This window comes from Mastigoproctus giganteus, chromosome 5, assembly GCF_048544385.1.
Source record: "Mastigoproctus giganteus isolate SK-2022 chromosome 5, ASM4854438v1, whole genome shotgun sequence".
Taxonomy (NCBI): domain Eukaryota; kingdom Metazoa; phylum Arthropoda; class Arachnida; order Uropygi; family Thelyphonidae; genus Mastigoproctus; species Mastigoproctus giganteus.
Window position 1 is genome coordinate 65,530,261 of NC_143579.1, and position 21,728 is coordinate 65,551,988.

General features: G+C 33.2%; 1 protein-coding gene across 3 annotated transcripts in view; it reads right to left on the reverse strand.

Moving 5' to 3' along the window:
- LOC150085455 (uncharacterized) overlaps positions 1-21,728 on the reverse strand; it is a 1,845,429-nt gene that overhangs the window by 1,523,270 nt on the left and 300,431 nt on the right. For all 3 annotated transcript variants that reach the window (XM_090374043.1, XM_090374041.1, XM_090374042.1), the window contains 2 exons: positions 17,604-17,693; positions 3,172-3,249 (listed from right to left, as the gene is read on the reverse strand). In XM_090374043.1, coding sequence (XP_090230169.1) covers positions 3,172-3,249; positions 17,604-17,693 — 168 coding nt within the window. The remainder of the gene's footprint in view (positions 1-3,171; positions 3,250-17,603; positions 17,694-21,728) is intronic.

A 21,728-nucleotide genomic window follows, 5' to 3' on the forward strand; every position in this document is an offset into this window, starting at 1 on the left:
GCCATAGCCAGGTGGGAAGGAGCACAGTGCATAGCACACGCTTCTTGATTAGACCGGGATTCGAGTCCGTCACCACCAAATACGGAGGATGCAGAAAGGTCAGGGAATGACCACTGCATATCCCGGAACAATATGGCCTTAGTTGCTAATGCTCCTAAAAACCAAATAACAAACAACAACTCTCTACCACTGTCAGTGTAGTAACCACACAGTTGATACGTTACTCTGGGGTTACTGCTTCCCATATGCAGTACTTTACATTTGTCAATGTTAAACTTCATTTGGTACCTCTCAGCCCATCTGCTCAACTTTTCTATATCTTTTTGCACCAGTGTACTGTCATTAGTGTCGTTAACAACCCTGCCAACCTTCTTATCATCTGCAAACTTGGACATTAAGCCTGATATACCATCATTAGTATCATTGATGAATACAGAAAACAACAATGGACCCAACACTGAACCCTGGGGGACTCCACTAATAACATTAGTACATGAAGAGCAGTGTCCATTGATTACCACTCTGTCTTCTCCCACTTAACCATCCCTTTATCCAAAGCAGCAATTTGCCTCCAATGCCACATTGCTCCAATTTGTGCAGCAGTCTTCCATGTGCAACAGTATCAAAAGCCTTTCTAAGATCCAAACATATTATATCAAAATTATTCTTTGCATCCAGTTCCTTTGTGACTACATCATAGTATCCAATCAAATTGGTCAGACAAGACTTCCCCTTAACAAACAAACCCATCTGATTTATGTGTTTAATGTTTTGAATAGATTGAGCAAGCTCAATGCTGATGGAATTCTTGTTCAGACTATGCATGAGGGTGCATAAAATTCAAACTGATGAACGATGGTTGCAGAATACATGTGTGGAAGTTTATCTTTATCCAGTGGGTGGTCGATTGGTGGAACAAACTTCTATCTGTTGTTGTTGAAGCAGATAGCTTAAAAAATTCAAGGAAGAATTAGAAGAACTATTGGAGGGAAGAGATAATAGTTGAAATTGGTTATTTTTGGCTGATGCTGTATAAGATTGCTTTTTTTGCATCATTTGCCACTACCAATACTAACTTAGGGATGTCAGGCCAACCAATATGGACACTTAAGCTGTTGGAGGCCTCTCTTACTAGTGCAAGCATACTAGTAAGAAAAAAGGCTTTACTTGTACTTGCATTACTTTTTGTATTACTTTTTTTTTTCTTCTTTTTATTTCTGTACATATTTAAAGTGACAAAAAAAAAAATAATTATTTTAGCACTGCAAAAATATCTGTTGTATAATTTTTAAAGAACTTCTGAACTAAGAGTTCAGAAGTAATCTATTTATTATTATTTTTTTTACCCTTAACAAAACTAAATCTAATGAAAAATTCATTTAAAAAGTCATCAAAAAATTAGCTGCAATTTCCTGGACTGTAAATGTTTTAGGTGCATGGGTGAAGTTTCAATGTTAATTCCTCTGAATCATCACCAGTAGTGATCACAAAAAGTGTTTTTGAAATAGATTCAATTGATTTTCAGTAAATTAAGGACAGTGTAGTTATACAACAATTATCCTTTGAAATCACTGGATTCTATCAAATAGTCTCTTTTAGTTATTTTATTTCTTTGACTGATCAATGAACAAATGTAACAAATATTTTCAAGCAGTTATTACTATTCATTTAAAACCAAGCCATTCCCATTATAAATAAATTATGTACAATGTGCAGTTGTTTTATTAGCACTTATATCAGAGTTTTTTTTTTTTTTTTTTGTTTGTTTTCTTTGCCCTAAAGTTACTTCGGTAATGCATGATTTAAAAAAAAAAAAAAAAAAATTATATATATATACATTATATTTTTAATCATGCATTACCCAAGGAACTTCAGGGCAAAAAAAAAAAAAAAAAAACACTTTGTGATATAAGTGCTAATAAAACAACTGCACGTTGTACATAATTTATTTAAAATGAATAGTAAAAACTGCTTGAAAATATTTGTTACATTTGTTCATCGATCAGTCAAAGAAATAAAATAACTAAAAGACTATTTGATAGAAGTGATATTATGAAAAAAATATATATATATATATATATATATATATATAAGTAAATAACTTAAGAAATAACTTAAAAGCTGCTGTGACAAAAAAAAAAATTTGTTAACTACTAAACTTAATTACTTCTATTTAGATTATTAAATTACTTTTGTTTATATTAAATAATAAAATCGCAAAGAAAACAAATCAATAGGTTTTTAAACATTACACAGCTGAAGCAATGTCAACGTGACATCACACAATTTTGTTACTGAGCTTGGCAGCAAAAATGAGCCAGATCTAGCACAATAAAGAGCACACAATTACCTCTTGACATCAAATTTCTATGAAAAATAGGGAAAGGTGCACGTAAATTAATCCTTGCTAGGAGACTCTTGCTAAACCACTGCATACAACATGAAAATGCAGCATTTTCTCATGTCTAGACTGACAACTTTGAACATGCTATTAAAACTGGACTAAGTTACTATCTAGATTTTATGATTTCTAATTTGAGTTTTCCCTAATAAACTTTTTTTTAAACTGTTGTATCCCTTTTTGGTTTAGTCTAAAAAACTATCAGTGTACCTCTGAAACATGTATAAATCAATTTTCTTAGGAGCAAAAAAAACAAACTTATAGCCATGAGAAGATGCAAAATAACTGCCCTTCTATCGCTTAAACACTAATACCAAGGGAAAAATGTGCACATATGACCTTTGTGCTTATTAATTTTCTTCTTCTTCTTTTTTTTTTTCCCCAAATAAAATCCATTTATCTTTGTTTCAAAAGAACACTGATATTTTTACACTATATGGGAAGGAGATAAAAAAAAAAAAAAAAAAAAAATTAAAAATTTCCTAGGAAAAAGGCAGTTGATTAGGCAAAATTTAAAACACTATAAAATCTGAACAGTAATACTTAGTCCAATTTTAACATGAAATTCGAAAATTTCAGCTCAAATATAACAATAAAAGACCCAGACAAAAGGCATCCTAAACCTAAAAATAAGCATGACTCCTGTGCCTTTTAATTGAGGCACTGAGACCTATCAGATAAGCAAATATCTTACTTGATTGAAACTCATGAAAATATTCAAATTAACTATTTTTCTGTTAATTTAGTTCAAAACATTAAATATCACTCACCTTGTGGAATTTCAAAAAATCTAATGCTATCTGAACATTTTGTAGCATATGGAATCGCATCCGTCCTCGCTCTCTTGGCTAATAGAAAGGGGAGAGGGAAAAACACAATTCAGTGTGGTTCATAATTCACATTTAAATAATAACATATTTAAAAACAAATATCCATTTAACTTATCTAATTTCGTATCATATCCCCTAAAAAGTGTCACCCTCTCCTAAAGCTTAATACACTGAGCCTAGTGATTCTGTTAGAATTGGAAACATGTCTTTATTTCTTTATTTGTTTTAAAAGTATCTCATGTAATTTGCACCAAATCTCCAAGACAGTATTAAATTTCATTTCTCTGAGCTTCAATTTCATCTTTGGAAACAAGTGACAGGCAGCAAGGTCTGAAAAACAAGAAGTAAGGCAACAGATATTTGATTCTCAGCCAGAAATTATCAATCACGACAGTTTCAGTATCTTTATAAAACTTGGTGGTAACGACACCAAGTTTCTGAAGTTACCAAACTACCAAAAGTTACCAAACTACCAAAGTTACTCTGAAGTTACCAAGTTACCAAACTTGAAACAAAACTTAACACACACACTCTGTTCTTTTGAATGGCTCATTCCAAAAAAAGTTGCAAAACATATATATATATATATATATATATATATATTTTTTCATATACTTAACTAACAAAACATAAAATGCTGTATAATGAAAACCAGAATTCTCATAATAAACATTAGCAGTCATGGTACCATGAGTAGCCAACTATGTCTGGACAAAAGATCTAGACTATTAAGCTACTATTAAACACTATATATGTGATACAAAATGAATCAAACTGCTGATACCAAATCCAGGTGCAGCCATATGATGTAATAGTGACAAGAATACCATATTTCCAGGTCCAACACAGTCTGGCAAAGAATCAGAGGACTCAAATGGTTGACAAAGTGTGGATGTTTCAGATTGCGTGGGTGTTCTAATTTCTCACAAGGTCCCAGAATTTATAGTTTCACCACAGTGATGCAAGGACTGTGCCATGTGATTAACAGACATCTGATTATATGCATTAAAATATACACCAAAATGCTAATACAGGAACTCCCTGACATACATAAGGGTTGTGTCCTGCAGAGAATCTACTTCAGTCGGAATTTCCACGATGCTTGTGTTGTAGCACTCGCAATTGTGCTCACTGAATTGATTGAATCAAAAAAAAAAAAAATTTGATGAACATGTAAATAGAATTATTTATTGTATTTATTCAATTTTTTATCTCATTGCAGGAAAAATTACAAAAGAATGCAATTTAAAAAAAAAATTCAAAATTAAAAAATTATAAAAAAAGAGAAGAGACAGGCATAACATCAGTAAGTTTTCCTCTTCAGCATCATTGCCAGAATCGATGTTTCGGCTGATAAGTATGCCGCTGCCGAGATTTAGAAGGGGTCAGCCGCTCAACCTTACGAAAGAACATATTAATTGATGATGGCTTTTTTTTCTTTTCATCGTAGATTTTTTTGTAGCAAGCAAGCATATCTATCCACCCCTCTGTTAACTTTTAAGAATCGTTCACTGTCAGGATTCATCTCAAACCTCGCCATCGTCGATGCAATTTCAAGAAATGCCATTGCCATCTCTCTGGTGATGAAGCGTCTCAGTTCTTCATTTGGTTCATCTTGAGCTTCGTCAGCATTTTCTTCTTTCACTATCACTGCCTGCAAGTCAATAAGTTCTTCGTTAGATAATTCCTTCTCTTCTTCCTCTATTAACTCCTCCATGTCTTTGGCAACAACTTCCAACTGAAGTAGCTCTGCAACCTTTACAATCTTATCTGTAACCTCTTCATATGATTTGTCTTTTTCAAACCCTTCGAAGCCTTTTACATGCCGTGGACATATTTTCTTCCATGCAGCATTTAAACAACTTTTAGTAATTTCCACCCAGGCCTTATTAATGTGTAAGATGGTGTGATAAATATTGCAAGATTTCTAAAAGTCTTTTAATGTACTGTCTACTACAGACAATGCCCGAACAAATGTGTATAAATACTATGCTTTTTAATTCGAAATAACACCCTGATCCTGATCCATAGGTTGGATGAGTGAAGTCATGTTTGGCAGTAGAAATACGACTCTCACGTTCGAATTAAAATCATCTAGATGCATAGGATGTCCAGGAGCATTATCTAATAGAAGCAAAATCTTGAAAGGAACGTCGTTCTCTTTACAATATTTTTCAACGTTGGGAATGAAGCAGCATTTAAACAAATCCTCAAAGAGAGATATTGTTATCCGTGCTCTCTGGTTCAATCGGAAATGCACAGGTAGAGCAACTTTATTGATGCCCTTAAATGCACGAGGATTTCCAGAATGGTACAGCAGTGGTTTTAATCTGTAATCTCTCACTGCATTAGCTCCAAGCAAGGGCATGCCCCTAACTTTTGACACTTGAAACCTGGCATTGTATTTTCCTCTTTGGGAATGTATGTTCGATCTGACATTTTTTTCCAATACAGAGCAGTCTTGTCAATGTTAAAAATTTGCTGCGTTGAAAGCCGCTAGCAGCCTTCATCAATAATTTTTTCCAACACATCATAAAATTTCTCTGCAGAATCAGCACTGGCGACTTCACCACATACTTTAACATTGTGGAAACCAGCGCGATGCTTGAACCTATTAAACCACCCATTGCTTGGAATGAACTTGGGTTGGGGTTTGCCGTACTTATCCTTAATATCTTTATAAATACTTCTTGCTTTTACTTGAATAGTCATTAGACTCGGGCACTCGCTTCTGAATCTGATTTTCCATCCATATTATTAATAGCTGTTCCATCTTCAATATAGCACCTGAATGCTATTTTATGATCACAGTTGATCTTAAGGGCATTAATCCTTTAACATGTTCTTTTATACATAGTCCTTTAAAATAGTAATCACTGTTGAAGCAGGGAGACCTAATTCACTTGCAATAGATGACAAACTTTGTCCTGATTCGTACTTCTTAATCATTTATCTTCATTTCTAAAATCAATTTTGTTCCGTTTCCTGGCACTACCACCAGTTGCACTTTTCGTTGGTCACTTTCCCTTTATCACTGTTATACGTAAATAGGAATAAGAGATGCGTCTGAAAATTAGTTTTTTATACGATTGAAGATTTCAGTGAAGGCGAACCCATTTCACCATAATAGCGTAAAAACGTACACAATTCACATTTGCAGTTATCGGTATCGTCGCAAATGCAATAAGATCGAGTTTACTACCTGTTTATAATAATAACACATTGTTGTTGTTGTTTTTTTTTTTAATTCATTCCAAGTTCTTGGAACGTTGAAAATTTTGCTATATTACTAAGCTATTTACCCCTTTCTCTTTTTCTCTCTCTCTCTCTCTCTCTCTCTCTCTCTCTCTCTCTCTCATAACAGGAACATATGATAATGATGAGAGGGTAGTGCAATTTCCATTATAAATATGACCTTTTAGAAAGATAAATAGCTTAGTAATATAGCGAAATTTAACTTCCAAGGACTTGGAACGAATTACAGAAAAAAAAAAAAAAAAAAAAAAAGTGTTATTCGGTTCACATTACAATATTTTCATGATACCTCCATTTATTCCTACAGGATGCAAAATACGTTTCTACGATTTTTTTATGTTTGCACCGACCGGATAAAACTTACATAAAGTCGAATTTCTGCAAGTCGAGTATTATATAAATTGGGAAATTCCTGTATATGCACTACAATTTTTACATTTATTATTCATTTATTACAATTAATTGAACTACAATTTCTTTGTATTCAAGATGTTAAAGTAATAAAACCCTTTATGAAAAGTTTTAACATCTTTTTTAAAAGTTTCCCCTCTCAAACTCACACCTGAAATAATTTTTGTTACAATACACAATAATATATTTCTCAAAGTGGTCCATCATAAATTGTGGCATTTATTGTCCAAAATCATTTTATACAAAGAGAATGAATTTTCGACTTCTACAGAAGCGAATGGGCTGTATTTAAAAATGTGAGCTTTTGAGGTCTGTACTTGAAATGGAAATTCATTTCCTTTCCCATTTATCAATTCATCAATTTTCCTTAAAGATTTCACATCTTAATGGAAATCCTGAGTACTTTTATAAAACATTGTATTTTTTTCTGATTTCTTCTCCTAGGCCTCCAGGCACAGCTTAAATTTGCAATTCAGCATTTTTCATCTCTCCAACAATTGCACTGCTCAAAGAAAGTCCCCGCATTTCAAGTTTGGTTATACAACTAGTTAACTAGCTGAAATGTGTCTGGATGAACAATAAATGTTTTCTAGTCAAAGAATCAGAAAGCACTGCCTTAGCAGTACCAATAGCTGCTGAATGTATACTATCCAAGGAATCAACAAATTCTTTTATACAATCAAAATTTTTAGCATAGAACAAATCCACTTGTAACCATGTTCCCCCTCTTGTGAGAACAGGATCAAATGGCAGAGGAAGAGTAGGTAGCATATTTCTGTAAGTTGCTAATCCCAAAGGTGCTTTTGAAAAATTTTTGTATACTAGAAATAAGTTTAATTTCATCAAAATTCTCCTGAACTACTCTGCCAACCTATGGAAGCCATGGGCTAAGCAAGTAACATGGATCAGATCTAAATAGAAAACTTGTAACACAAAACCGGCTTTTACCATATACAAAGCATAATAAAATGCAAACTTTTGCTATGGGTCGATAATAACTGCAAAGATTCATTACAAAATCATGGTATTGGGGAATAATTCACCTTTTCGAGGGCCTTACATGAAAGTAATACTGATGCGATGGTTCTGCATAAAAATTTAAGCTTATAAAATGTGCAATATAGTGGCCACAAATATCTGTTGATCCATCAGTGGACATCTAAATGTAGTTTTCTCTAAAATCTTGACTAATTTCACGAATAATGTCATCATAAATAGCGTTAAGGTAATTTTTCTCAGGGTAGATTTGTCTGGAATATTTTGATTGATAATTTTTTTTCAAAAATTGCTTCAAGACTATTGTTTAACTTATTGAAAGGGATACTGCTGCTCAGGGCCGTGCGGTCGATTTTCTCAGTATGATGCAAGTCTTCGAAATGCGGCCCCTATTTTGATTTCCCGTATTTTGATTTTGCTGCTTATGCCGCCCCCTTATGGTGCCACCTGATGTGGCCGCCTCTCTGTATCATAGCACGGCACGGCCCTGCTGCTGCTTACCAGCGCCTTTGAAAAGTCACTTTTCTCTTTTTTTGAAATACATGACTTGATTAAAAGTGACTCTCCAGAAATTTTTCCTTGCTTTTCCTTTCTTGGCCATAATGTGTAATGCTGTTTTCATATGTTGGTCAATCTCAAATTTTTTCCTTGCACAGAACATTCTTTTCACAAACAACAGAGAACACAATAATGACATCCATAGTAAAATATTTTCCGTGATTGGCAATCTACAATTCCATATGAGTTTTTGTAACAGATTTAATTTTTGGCATGTTTAACAAATACATTTCATTTGATGTACTCGATAGAACATGAGAATGAATAGCAAAATAGCATTAAAACATTTCCCAATCCAATTTGAGAAATTTCCCCATGCTCAGTAAAATATTATTCCATGCTAATTTAATTGAAATACAGCAACTTGTTACATAGCTTCAAGATCAACATTTGAAAAAATGGTATGAAGTTAAAGGAATATGCAGTATTGCTTGTAATATTTGTGGTATATGCATTTATATGCACTAATGACTACACTATGGCCACTATATGCATTTGTATATGCATATATGCAACTGCATATAATCCAAAGTCTAGTGATTAGTCACTCCACATTATTCTCTGCTATCGCTTCGCTTATTAACCACAACGGGCATTGGCTGGAGTTGTGAGGTGAATGCTGGGACTGATGAGTAGGTGCATAGCTAGGCCATCATCCTAAAAGCATATATTTAATTTTGGGGAACAAGAAGTAGTAGAGGGAAGATAAGTCATACCACTGACCAAAAACTCCTTGATAATCAGTGAGGAATATGACCTAGTTGTTGTTAGACAACAGGAACCAGCTCAGTGGCAGAACTATCCTACCATCATGTCTCCTACTGCTGTAGGGATGGGCTGGGGGATGTCAGGTGCCCAACAGCTGGTTTGGTATGGTCATTAATGATCACATGGAACCATTCAGAAATCATATGAGGAAGGGCAGAATTTATAGTGACCCTCTTAGATAATGTGAATCAGAGCTGTAATACTCAATACGTTCTACATTGATATTAATATTTGTAAAATAATAAGAGGAGTTTACCTCAATATAGTACGTAGAACACTTCCGTATCTTAGTGTGATTTAGTGTAATTTTGCACCAAGCCATTCAAAAAATTCCCCATAATTGTGTGTATCGGAGGTGTTCTACGTACTATATTGAGGTAAACTCTTCTTATTATTTTACAAATAGTGACCCTCTAAAACAGCTCCTTTTCCTTGACACTGAGGCTTACTCAGTGAATTCCTGGTTAATCAAACAACCCAAAACTTCTACATAGTAATCTTTATTCACTGCCTAACCTGGTGGAACAAGTTCCTTGTGAACGACTCCTTTGCTGTTGAAGAAAGTGATCAACATCACTTTAACCCCTGATTTTTGAAAATAAAATTGTGCCAGAGATAATACTGATCTTGGTACTTTGTCTCTCTGTTTGTCGACACTTTTCAAAGTTATACCAAAAATCATTGCCAGTTACAATCAAAATTAAGTAGAGTACTCTACCTAATAGAGTACTCTAGCAGTCAAATAATGCAGAATAAATTTAGCACAAATCTTCTTTCAGAATTCAAATTGTTTCTCTGTTCATGTAAAGTTATCCTTCCACCGTTCAGGGTTATTTAACAATCATGCAAAATCAAGGAACTTTTTTGACCACTTCTGAGATGCTAAATGTTGGTGGATGTCCAGTGTCTTCAAGAATTCAAAAAGCATGCTGAAATCTTGCAAACCACTGATAATCATGCAAACAAGATAGAGCACATCATACCAAACACTAATTTTACCAATTCATAGATTTCAGTTACACTTTTCCCCAACTTGAAACAAAATTTAATGTTTGCTTTCTGTTTCATTACTTGAATGCAATGGTATAAAGGAGCACAAAACCAGACATCTGACGATTGAAAAAGTCATATTTCCAGACGAATCATCATCCACACTTTTCCAACATTGGAAAAGTTTACACCTGGCGAATGCCAAAGAAAGTGCAATCATCCTGTCTTGTATCAATCATCAGTATGAAGGTAGATCAATGATGGTTCTAGAAGCAATATCTTGGTATTCTTTAGGTCCTATCATCACCATGAATGAGCAAATTACCACCACTGGTTACCTTGGTACCTTGATATTCTGAGTGACCAGAAATTATGTCAGGTTTCAAGGCGATAATGTTCCAATACACAAAATTAATCACCAGATGTGATTAATTTTGGACTATTACCAGTGAGTGTGTGTGTAAAAAAACAGTTATGTACTGGTTTACTTTCTTACTTGGCTTGCCATACGATGGCTGGCATATTCTAATTTTGTGTGTCTGTAATATGTGGCAGGTTTTATTTTCTCCATTATATTCTTATTTGTTTATTTTCACATTACATGGTTAGTAGTGAGTTGTGATGCTAATGTGCCACTCATACTGCCATCTACAGTTTAATTTTATTTAGATGTATTCTTTAACTGTCATTTGTGTCAGTGATTTGGTGTTGCCATGTGAATGCTCTGATATGTTATAGCATAATTTTTCACTGCATAAAAGCAAACATTATTGAAATCTATTGCATTGGCAGGCTGATTAGGGTATGTGTCAGTTCAGCAACGCACTGATTTGTTTAGTGTTTGAAATACAGTGATTCCCTGACCTTTGTTGGCAGGAGCGGATGAAGGTCGGTTGAGGCCCCGGACGCATAAGAAAATATTGGGCCCCTTAAAAAAAAAAAGAGAGAGAGAGACAGGGAAAATAAAAATACATGTTAACCATTTTTTAAATAAATAAAAAAATATTATGTACTATTAATGTTTTATTTCCAATAAAATTTGAATATAATATATGTATAATATAATTAATAACAGCATAATAATAATCACAAAGTTTTGAACTAATATGTTGGGGTTTTGCGTGGGCCCTTCAGAAGTCGGGGCCCAGGGCGCGCGCCCGGTGCGCCCGCCGTTAAATCTGCCTCTGTTTGTTGGCCTTATGGTCTTCCAGCAAGATGGGATAATGATCAGTCTACTTTTCTATTTTATTTATATATTTTTGTTTCATTTTGTTGGTCACATGTTACAGTTTGTTTTCAAATTCATTTATAGCGATATTTCAAACAACTCAGACCTGGTGCCATCAAGGGAGTGCCACTAAATATGAACTAACTGGCATTTTTATAAGTTTATTGTATTTTATTTATTAATACCATAAATTTGTGAAGGAAAATGCTCCTAATTTAGGAGCACTTTCCTTCTGAAATACACTTTATCTTGATTTATTTTCCCCCTTCCTTTTTTGTTGTTGTAGTTACACACTGGTTAACTTTCTATTCACTACTTACTTGGCTTGCCATATGACTGGCATATTCTTATTTTATATTCTAATGAAAGAAGACAGACAGACAGACAGACAGACAGAGAGAGAGAGAGAGAGGGGGGGGGGGGGATTGGCACCAGAGTATTTTCTGAGGTGCTCAAGAAAAAGGGAATTCCAAAAGCCAATTCAAAAGAACAGTGACCATGGCAGTATCTAGAGAAAAGGCAGGCGTCAGAAACTAACAGAGGGAGGACAGACTTTATAAGGGATGGGTCATTAATAACTTCAGTTAACTAATGACCGAAAAACAAAACTTCATTAATTAAATGAAGTTTTGTGATGCAGAGGAAGCAACATATGTTATGAGCTTATGCCAACTGATTAGGTGTGCTAATCCAACTGAATGAAATAAAGGAAAAACAGATAAATCTGGTAAAACTGCAAGCATAATTTGATATCTATCAGACTTTCTATTGCGATTTCGAAAGATTCATTTTCTGGCTGCAGAAACATAGAATTATATTTCAAGCTGCCAACTGCATTTTATTCAAGTTGAAAAATGTATCTGGAGAATCAATTCATTATCCAAACAGTGATATTCAAAGAACAAGTCTCGTACCAAACTGCAATGTTAGTTTTTGTGGGGGGGAGGGTTCGATTAAAAATGCTCAGTTTTAAGAATATGGGATTTTGCACAATGTACCTATACTGAATGTTCCAAAAAGCACCCAAGTATGTCCTAGAACAGGGGTGGCGAACCTATGGCATGCGTGCCCAAAGGGACAAGCATACAAATTATTTGGGCACGTGGAATTCAGATGTCCCAAAAAAAGTGAGTCAACTATTGAACAGTTTTCTTCAAGGTTTGTCAAGTTCAGAGAATTGGAAAATACTGAAAGAGAACAAATTGTGACGGGAATAGCAGAAAATCAGGTATTAAAAGTTTGGAATTCATTCCTGAAACTTTTGTCTGTTTAAAAAATCTGGCAAAAGAATTAATAAAAATTTTCTCATCAACATATTCTTAAGATTCATCGTTCTCAGTGATGAACTTTGTTAAGTCTAGACATAGGAGTAGCCTTACAGAAAAAATTAGTAAGCCTGATATAAAGTATTGTCAATGGTGCAGCAACAGAAGTCTCGCTGATGTTTTATATTTATAATATAAGAGAGGTTTATCATTTTATTTTAAATTTGTTTTGTAAGCTAAAAGTTACATTTTTTGTTATGAAGGATTTCATTTTAATACCTTTATTAAAGCATCTTTGAAATAAATATCTTTTATTTCATTCTTTTTTGGTTATGCTTTTGTGAAGTAAAACGTATGAAATAAATAACAATACAGTAGAATGTCGATTATCCAAACTAACTGCGACTAAGGTTGGTTTCGGTTAATAAAACATACATGAGAATAATCAGTTTATATGAAACAAAGTGTAATTAGGCATACAATTAAATTATTGGACGCAAGGTTATTAGTACTCTATTTTGAAATATGAAGTATTAAAAAAATAACTGATTTAAAAATGTTTTGAAGAAACAATATATATTATATTTATTTTGAACTTACCTAATTGCTTTACATTGTTTCAACCATAAAACGCACTTTTTTTGTTGTTTTTACATAAACAGAAATAAACAAACAGGTAATTGCACAAATAAGAGTAAAATGAACCTTGAGAAGATTTATTGTATAAAATATGTAATCTTCAATTTTTCTTTGAACCATGTGAGATTGTCATATTTTTTTTCACAGCGAGATCTCTCATCCTCTTTAACAGCAGTATCTCTGCAGATTCTAGCACAGTGAAGGCCTCTGCATGAGTGGGCCTTCAAATGCACTGAACGGCAAGAGTAATATTTCAGCATAACAACCAGTGCACTAAAAGTAGATACTGTAAAAATTGGAGGAGGTGGCGACGGTGGTTCAGATAATTGACAGTTCGGATAATCAACATTCTATTGTTTTTTGCAAAATTTTGAGCAGTACAAGAGGGTAGTTTTTTTAAAAGATTTAGCCAATTTTGGCAAGCACCCTTAAAAAGGTTTTCCACCCCCATCCTAGAATTTCGGGTGTGTTCAAGATTTAATGTTGAATACTATCTAGCTATCCTGGCTGGAACTGAGGGTCTCATTTGGATTTGAATCCCTTTTTAATTACGGGATGTGTTCACTGAACCCATCCCCCTATTGGAAAAAAAAAAAAAAAAAAACAACATCAAAAGAGATCACATATTTTAAATTTTGAAATATAAAAAGAACTACCAAAAATCAGAAAAACAACTAGAAAATACACCAAATTATCAGAAGTTTTCTGCTTAAACTGGATGATTTAGCATATATGGGAATGTCCTACAGATGAAGAGAACTAAATGGTAAAATTTACATAAAGCAAAATCATTGGAAGTAATAAAGAAACTCTGACAGTGAGATTATTTAAGATAGAAAGAAAGTTCCCCCTTCAGATTATAACTTCAATCATGGATTACTTACAGGAAATTCTAGTCTGTCAGGGGGGGGGGGGGTAAAAGCATTTGTGTCATTATGTGTGAGACAGCATATAACACAAATGCTCTATGTATTTAGAGCCATTAATTTTAAATGAGTACTCATGCTTTTTTGTAAATTTGTAAATAAAGTGTTATGGTTAATAAAATTTGTTTTAAATAAATGTGGAGTCTTATTTGTAGATCTTGGAGATCTAAAATATGGATAAAATCTATTACAGAGACAAAACATCTCTTACACCCAGAAGATAAAGAAAAAAAAATAATAATATTTTTGTCTGAACTGACAAAAATTAGTTCAGAAGTGACGTGACGTGACAGCCCCGAACTAACTTCAATCCTTAGTGTCAGACTCCGAAGAGTTGAAGTCACTGAGTCTTTAAAGTCTTTTAGAATAAAGGTTTCATCTCCACAGTTCTTTTGGAAATTACAATCTCATTATAAAGATTTGCTTTTGAAGTGAAGATTCAACAGTTTGCTAGATCTCCACTTTAATGATGTGGAGACCCATGAAATTTCTCAAAATATTTATTATTAATGTGGCTCAATAAGACCACCTTTCCTGCACCAAGAAGTTGACTGATATATCAACTTCAAGTTTCTTGAAGTTGAAATATCAATCATATACACATTACTCAGTTTCCGATGCATTTCTGTTAAAATTTAAGACACCGATGGTAGGAGTAAGGGGAGGGGAGGTTGGCAGGTGTCACAATGAATGTTTTTCAAATTGTAATAAATACATTATACTATGTATAGTAGTACACTATGAGGGTTATCCCAAAAATAATGCACATTGTGAAAGTGCCCCTCAGTCTATACACATGCACAATTATCAGGATAATAATTTGATGTTTAACCTCAACATCAGTCTGCTTGTAACAGAGCTCCTGCATTGAATGTTTGGGTAGAGAGACTTTTAAAAATGGACAGTCATGTTTCTTCAGGCAGATTTCAGTTTCAGATTAAATACCTTTTATCAAAATTGAAACTTTATGTGGTCGAATGCTGAGACAAATTTATGAATTGTTGAAGGAAGTGGGTGGTGAGCAATATTAGGTCAAAGCATGATTCTGCGATGGTCTCAAAGGGTTCACATCAGCTTCCAATAGATCACATAAACTGAGAATGAATGAATCTGGAATACCAAAATAGTCTATTCACTGAATTTTAACTAGCGTGTTACAAAAAATAGGTCACCATCTGATGGAGCTTACAATTGTGTCAGATAAACAAAGAGAAGAGTGTAAAGAACTGTAACATACAACATAGTTCCTCGCATGTTACTAACAAGAAGGTAAAGATTTTACAAAAACACTGTTGCCATTGATAAGACAACACATGACTCTGAGCCTGAAATGAAGTCAAAATCACCTCAGCCATCTTCAACATGCCCCTCTAAACATTGCCAAAAATGATCAAAGGTGAAACAAATGGTCATCGCAGTCTACAATTATGAGGTCGTTATTGCTGGTGGCACTGATCACATGCCACTCAGAAGATCAGTAACTGGAGACTACTATGCAATATTTCTTCACCAGAAATTATGCCCAAAAAATTCATAAGCAGGCACAAATTTCATTATTATTAATAGTAGCAGCAAATGATACAAGAAAGCAAGCTTATACAGCATCAGCAAAAAAAAAAAAAAAAAACACCATTTCATCTATCTATCCATTTGAAGAGTTTATCTAGTCCTTCCTTGAATTTATTGAAACAACACACCTCTACAACACCAGATGGAATCTGTTCCAATTAACCAACAACTAGCTGAAGGCAAATTTCCACACATATACCTGCAACTATCCTTCCTCATTTTAAATTTATGACCCCTCATGTCAGTAAGCTGAGCAAGAGAAAGGATTCCATCAGCATTGAGCTTACTCAATTCACTCAAGGCCTTAAACACCTCAATCAGATCTCCCTGCAGGTACGTAATCTCCAGATGCTGCAATTTACAAAACTGAAGATTTCCTGGTAAGAGCACCTTTTTACTCCCCTCACCAATCTTGTTGTTCTTCTCTGCACCTGTTCCAACAGATCCACATCCTTCCTAAAATGATGCTTCCATACCTGAATGCAACACTCAAGATGTGGCCTAACAATTGCCTTATAACAATGGAATAATCACCTCCTTATCCCTGCTAGCAAAATTCCTGACTATCATTGACAAAATCCCATGAGCTGTCTGGCAGCCTGTCTTACCCCCAGGTCTTTATCATTCTCCAATACCCTGAATGTAGTAGCACACAGTTGGTACATTTCTCTGGGGTTACTGCTCCTCCATATGAAGTACCTTGCATTTGTCAATATTAAACTCCAATTGCCACTTGCAAGCTCCTGTGCATGTACTCCATGATAATGCAAGGCATCATATCATACAGCCTGTACAGCTAGTTTTCAGTACAGGAAGTACCTTATAGTTCTGGTACAAGTCTTTGCAACTATGATTTATTCCCCAAGTTCAAGGAACCACTGCATGAATAAAAGAGTTCTGTCCTTAGAAGCACTGAGTGTAGTAATTAGCATTAGTTGAGAACCATTCAAGGCCTTATACACCTCGATCAGATCACCTCACAGGTGCCTTGTCTCCAGATGCTGCAACTTGCAGAACTTAAGCCTTTCTTTGTAAGCACACCCCTTTGTTCCTCTCACCAATCTTGTTACCCTTCTCTATACTCGTTCTAACAACTCAACATCCTTCCTAAAATGAGGCCTCCGGACCTGTATACAGTACTCAAGGTGTGGCCTGACCATTGCCATATAATTACCCAAACATTGGTCAGCTTAACTTTAGCAGACAGTTAAATGGCATTCAAAAATTACCCAATTGTCAGGAAGCAAGCATACAGCATAAAGGAGTACACTAAAGTTTTTTTTTATGTAAATTAGGTTATAAAATAAATTCATTTTAAATTAACTGCATTTGTGCATTAATTTTGGGATAATCCTTGCAATTTTATTTATCAATTTGATTGCAATTTTCAGAAAATTGCACAAAATGGTTAAAAAACCAAAGTAAAAATGATAAATGAGAAGTTAGTTCAGAAAGTTTAATGTTTTTCCTTGAAAAACAAAGGTTACAATGTTACAAGTGCTAGGATAAACAAAATTAAATAATGGCAGTTAATGACAAATGATAAAACATTAAATCTATTTAAATACCAAACATTTTTCTCATTAATACTAAATACATTTTGTCTTATAAATACAATGACCCTGTTCCTTCTAAAAGCAACAATTTGTTCACATTTCTAAACCAAGAATAATTTCAAAGTAATTTAATTTTTTATATTTTAGAATGTTTGCAGTTTAAAATGTTTTATACTTTTATATTTTCTGCTTTTAGGTAAAATTTTCTTACCAAGAGTTCTCCTGATAGAACTTCCAAAAGAGATATAAGATTATGTCCATCTCTCAAGTCATCAAATAAGTCTTCAATGTGCCTGTTTGCCTGAAAATAAAATATGACTTGATGACAAAGAATTTTGCATTCATCAAAAAATTATCAAAACAATTAACAAGCATTTAACTGAACAATTTAAATTGCCAAATTTTTAAAATGTCAATTTCAAAGGAGTAACATGGTTCAAATTTTGTTTATTATATTATTCTGGATTAAATTTTATGCATATATATAAAAAAAAAAAAATATATATATATATATATATATATATATATATATTTTTTTTTTTTTTTTTTTTTAATACTGCTTTCATACAGGAAAGGTACTAGAAGCTTTTGAATTTGAGATGAAAGAGAACATACCCACTGAAGTTGACATCAATAGAAATTTAACTTGGGCTTGAATTTCTGTTGATTGCAATTTTCAGAAAATTGCACAAAATGGTTAAAAAACCAAAGTAAAAATGATAAATGAGAAGAAGTTAGTTCAGAAAGTTGAGTTGAACTGTGACTAGAAATTGATTATTTATTGCATGTGCATGGGCTGGGAAGAAAGAGGCAGAATTATGGGTGCTAATTCAAAAGAACAGTGCAACACAAATTTCTGTTTAAAAAAAAAAAAAGGCAGGGAGCAGACACCAAATATATCTGTGATGAGGAGTGGAGATAGTTGGTAAGCAAAGGATCATCAATTACCTCAACTGCAATATAAATTTCTGTTTAAAAAAAAAGGCAGGGAGCAGACACCAAATATATCTGTGATGAGGAGTGGAGATAGTTGGTAAGCAAAGGATCATCAATTACCTCAACTGCCCTCTATTGCAGTGGTTCCAACTCCTTTTCACAACAAACTAAGTCCGATCCAGTCTTCATGTGACACACTCGTCCCACCCCCTCCTAGATATTCAATACTAATTATAATTCTCATATTTGAACTAACTTCTAATTCAAGTTAAAAAGTAGCTTTATGAATACAAGACTTTCATTTGATAATTCATTTAATTTTGTTTTTATATATTCATATATTTCTTTTATTTTAATTTTATCAATAAATCACTAAAAAATTAACATAACAAGAATATTATATGAATATTAAGCAACATTAATGGGATTTGTTACTCATGGGCATGACAAAATCTTTCAAGCCTGCCAAGACTGGAATTTACATTGGCACAGTTGCTGCATGGCCACAGAGACATTGGAGCAACTGTGTGTGAGGACCACACCACCTAAATATCTAGCATTGGATTCTGGGCCTGAGAGTAAATAGGCAGAGACTGAGATCTCCTCCCATATCTCGCAATTCTGCAAGATTTTTTGGCTTAACTGTTTTCAGGTTGAAAATGCAGTCTTGAAATGATAGGAGGTTGAGAAGTGTAACAAAATATCCAAAGCTCTTCCAGATAATGCAGGATAATCTTCTTCCACAGATAGTCGAAAAATAGGTAAAGCTTATGAAAGTTTATTTTAAATGTTTTATTGCAAGATAACTTAATTTTTTCCATTTCCACAGGACTAAGGTTTGATGCACTGTTAAAGTGAATCTATGCAAGTGTAACCACCCCCTCAAAGACATTTGTAGAAACAGAACACAACTGATCAAAGCAGACTTTATCAATACTCTATTTACCAAAATTCTTTTCTTTAGCACAAACTTGTCTATTGAAAACAACTAGAACACAAATTAGGAAGTAATAACATTTCTACACTATTGTCAGTGCACTCAGAATTCTTCCACTACAGCTGTAGGAGCCTCACTGATTATCTTAAATTTAAGTCATTCTCTTTACAACACTAATACAAACAGAATACAATCTCTAGGAAATACCACACCACAATCACCAAAATTAATTCCTTTAAATTAAATTTAATGCTGCACTTCACTGAATTATGCAGATTGGGGCATATAAGATTGGGAACCACACCCCGCAAAGCTCAATGGTGAGGCTGAATGTGTTATATTTCTGAGGCACACCCTTGGATTTCAATATTTTTATGGTATACTAGTTGGGAATGTCTTCTCTACTGATATTTAGTCTTAAGTGAGATTCTGCAAGCACAAATCAGTTGTGGGAAGTGTTCCATAAGGAGATTTGCAATTTGTACAAAATCCAAAGCCATTTAAAACAAAAGTAACACCAAGAGAAAAAGAACTTCAATTCATGACTAAGATCGTACACAAATTTTAAACAAAAACAAAAATTTATCTGGATATCAATACTATATCTGATGCTACAAATTAAAATTTATGAGCGAAAATTCTCTCATTATTTTAAAACTTAATATCGCATGTGACTGTTAAATGTTATGCTGCTTTTTGGCTGTATAGCCACATTCAAATTTCTCACAGACTTATGTATCTGGATCACAATAATTTATGAAATTATAATTTACACTTTAATTTAAAAAGGAATGGTTATATTTATTAAATACTGTACCATTAAATTTCTTATCTATAGAGTTTATCTGATTATTAGTGGTTTCATAAAATTATCATTCAAGATGGAAATAAGATTAGATAACAGTGCTGATTTTGTTAATTAACGAAATCCGTACTGCTATCTGAAAAGTGAAATCATCATATGATCATTACAAATGATTTTAATAACAAAAGATTTTTCATAAGTATCAAAAACACAGGCACTGCCTCTTACCTTTCTCTTTTTCCATTAAGCAGAAAAAAAAATTTTTTTTAAATCACAAGTCAGCAGTAAATTACCAAATCTTATCAATACTTTTTAGTTTTAAATTAATTACGCAAACACAGAGTCTAAAAATTACATCAAAAAAGAATATTTCCCCTTAAATTAAAAAAAAAAAAAAAAAAAAAAATTAGCAAAAATGTAAGCATAAATATGCTAGTAAAATAATTATGCCAGTCAAATCTCAAAAGCTTTAACTTGATGTAGTATTTCACATTTATTCTTAAAATAATTTTCTAACTTTTAAAGGGATACTCTACAAGTAGACATCTACTGCAGGAAAACAAAAAATTTGTAAGTCAAGCTTTCCAACATTTATTGCCAAGAAAACTATTAACTGCCTGTTCATATAAGCACATCAGAAAATAAAATAAAATAAAACTGGAGGAAAATACATTATGAAATTGATTTATTTTGTTTTTCGCAAAACCCTCTAAGATTATGGAGAGGATATAAGCAATTGTATCAAACACTGGTGCACATGTGAGAAATTAAAATAATGCTGTAATCTGTATTAAAAATATATACTTTAGACACAGCAAAATCACTGAATTTACAATAAAATAAAATGTATGCTCAATTATAATATAATTAAAAACTAAGAAAATGTAAATACAAATAAAATTTTACAAAATCAAAACCCAATGACACTAGAAGCTTTAAACAGTTGAATAGTCTTTATCAACTACCAATTCAAATCTACAATACTTAAGAGGTTGGCAGCAGTCTCCTAAATAGTGCATTTAGGAGGTTGCCACATATATTAAAAAACCACTTACATAAGCAAACAAAATTTTAAATTTAAAAATAAACTAAAACAAATTGTAAAAAAACAGCATGCACTGAAACCTCATCTTACAGGCCTTCGTCATTGGTTAAAAAATGGTCAACAGGAAAACAAACAGATTTTCCATGCCCACACACCTATTAAGTTGTACTGGAGATCTGGATCTAAACTTGTGCTTCAAACTTCAGAAAACAAATCAAATCCTATATTATGCACCTGTACATATTTATTCAAGTGTATACATTCTTGTAACACAGGAAATGCGAGACACTACTGAAATAGCATGAAAGATCCAAACCGCATAAGCACAGAAACTATGCATGTCTGTTTACCCTTTAAACCACTTTAGCAACAAACTGGACCTTGTAAGACAGGTCACAATATATTACCAAATCCCTCTTTCCCTTTTTCCAAACTTACCTTGGTTTATTTTTAAATCATAAATTTTGTTTGTTAATGCAAGCTCCTTAGCAGTTAACAAAAGAGAATGTTTAATATTATCATTAGAGATAAATCATATTTTTCTGGTAGGATAAATAAATCCTTAGCTAGGAGCACACAGTAAACAAATTTAATGAATTTGAAGTAGTGGCCA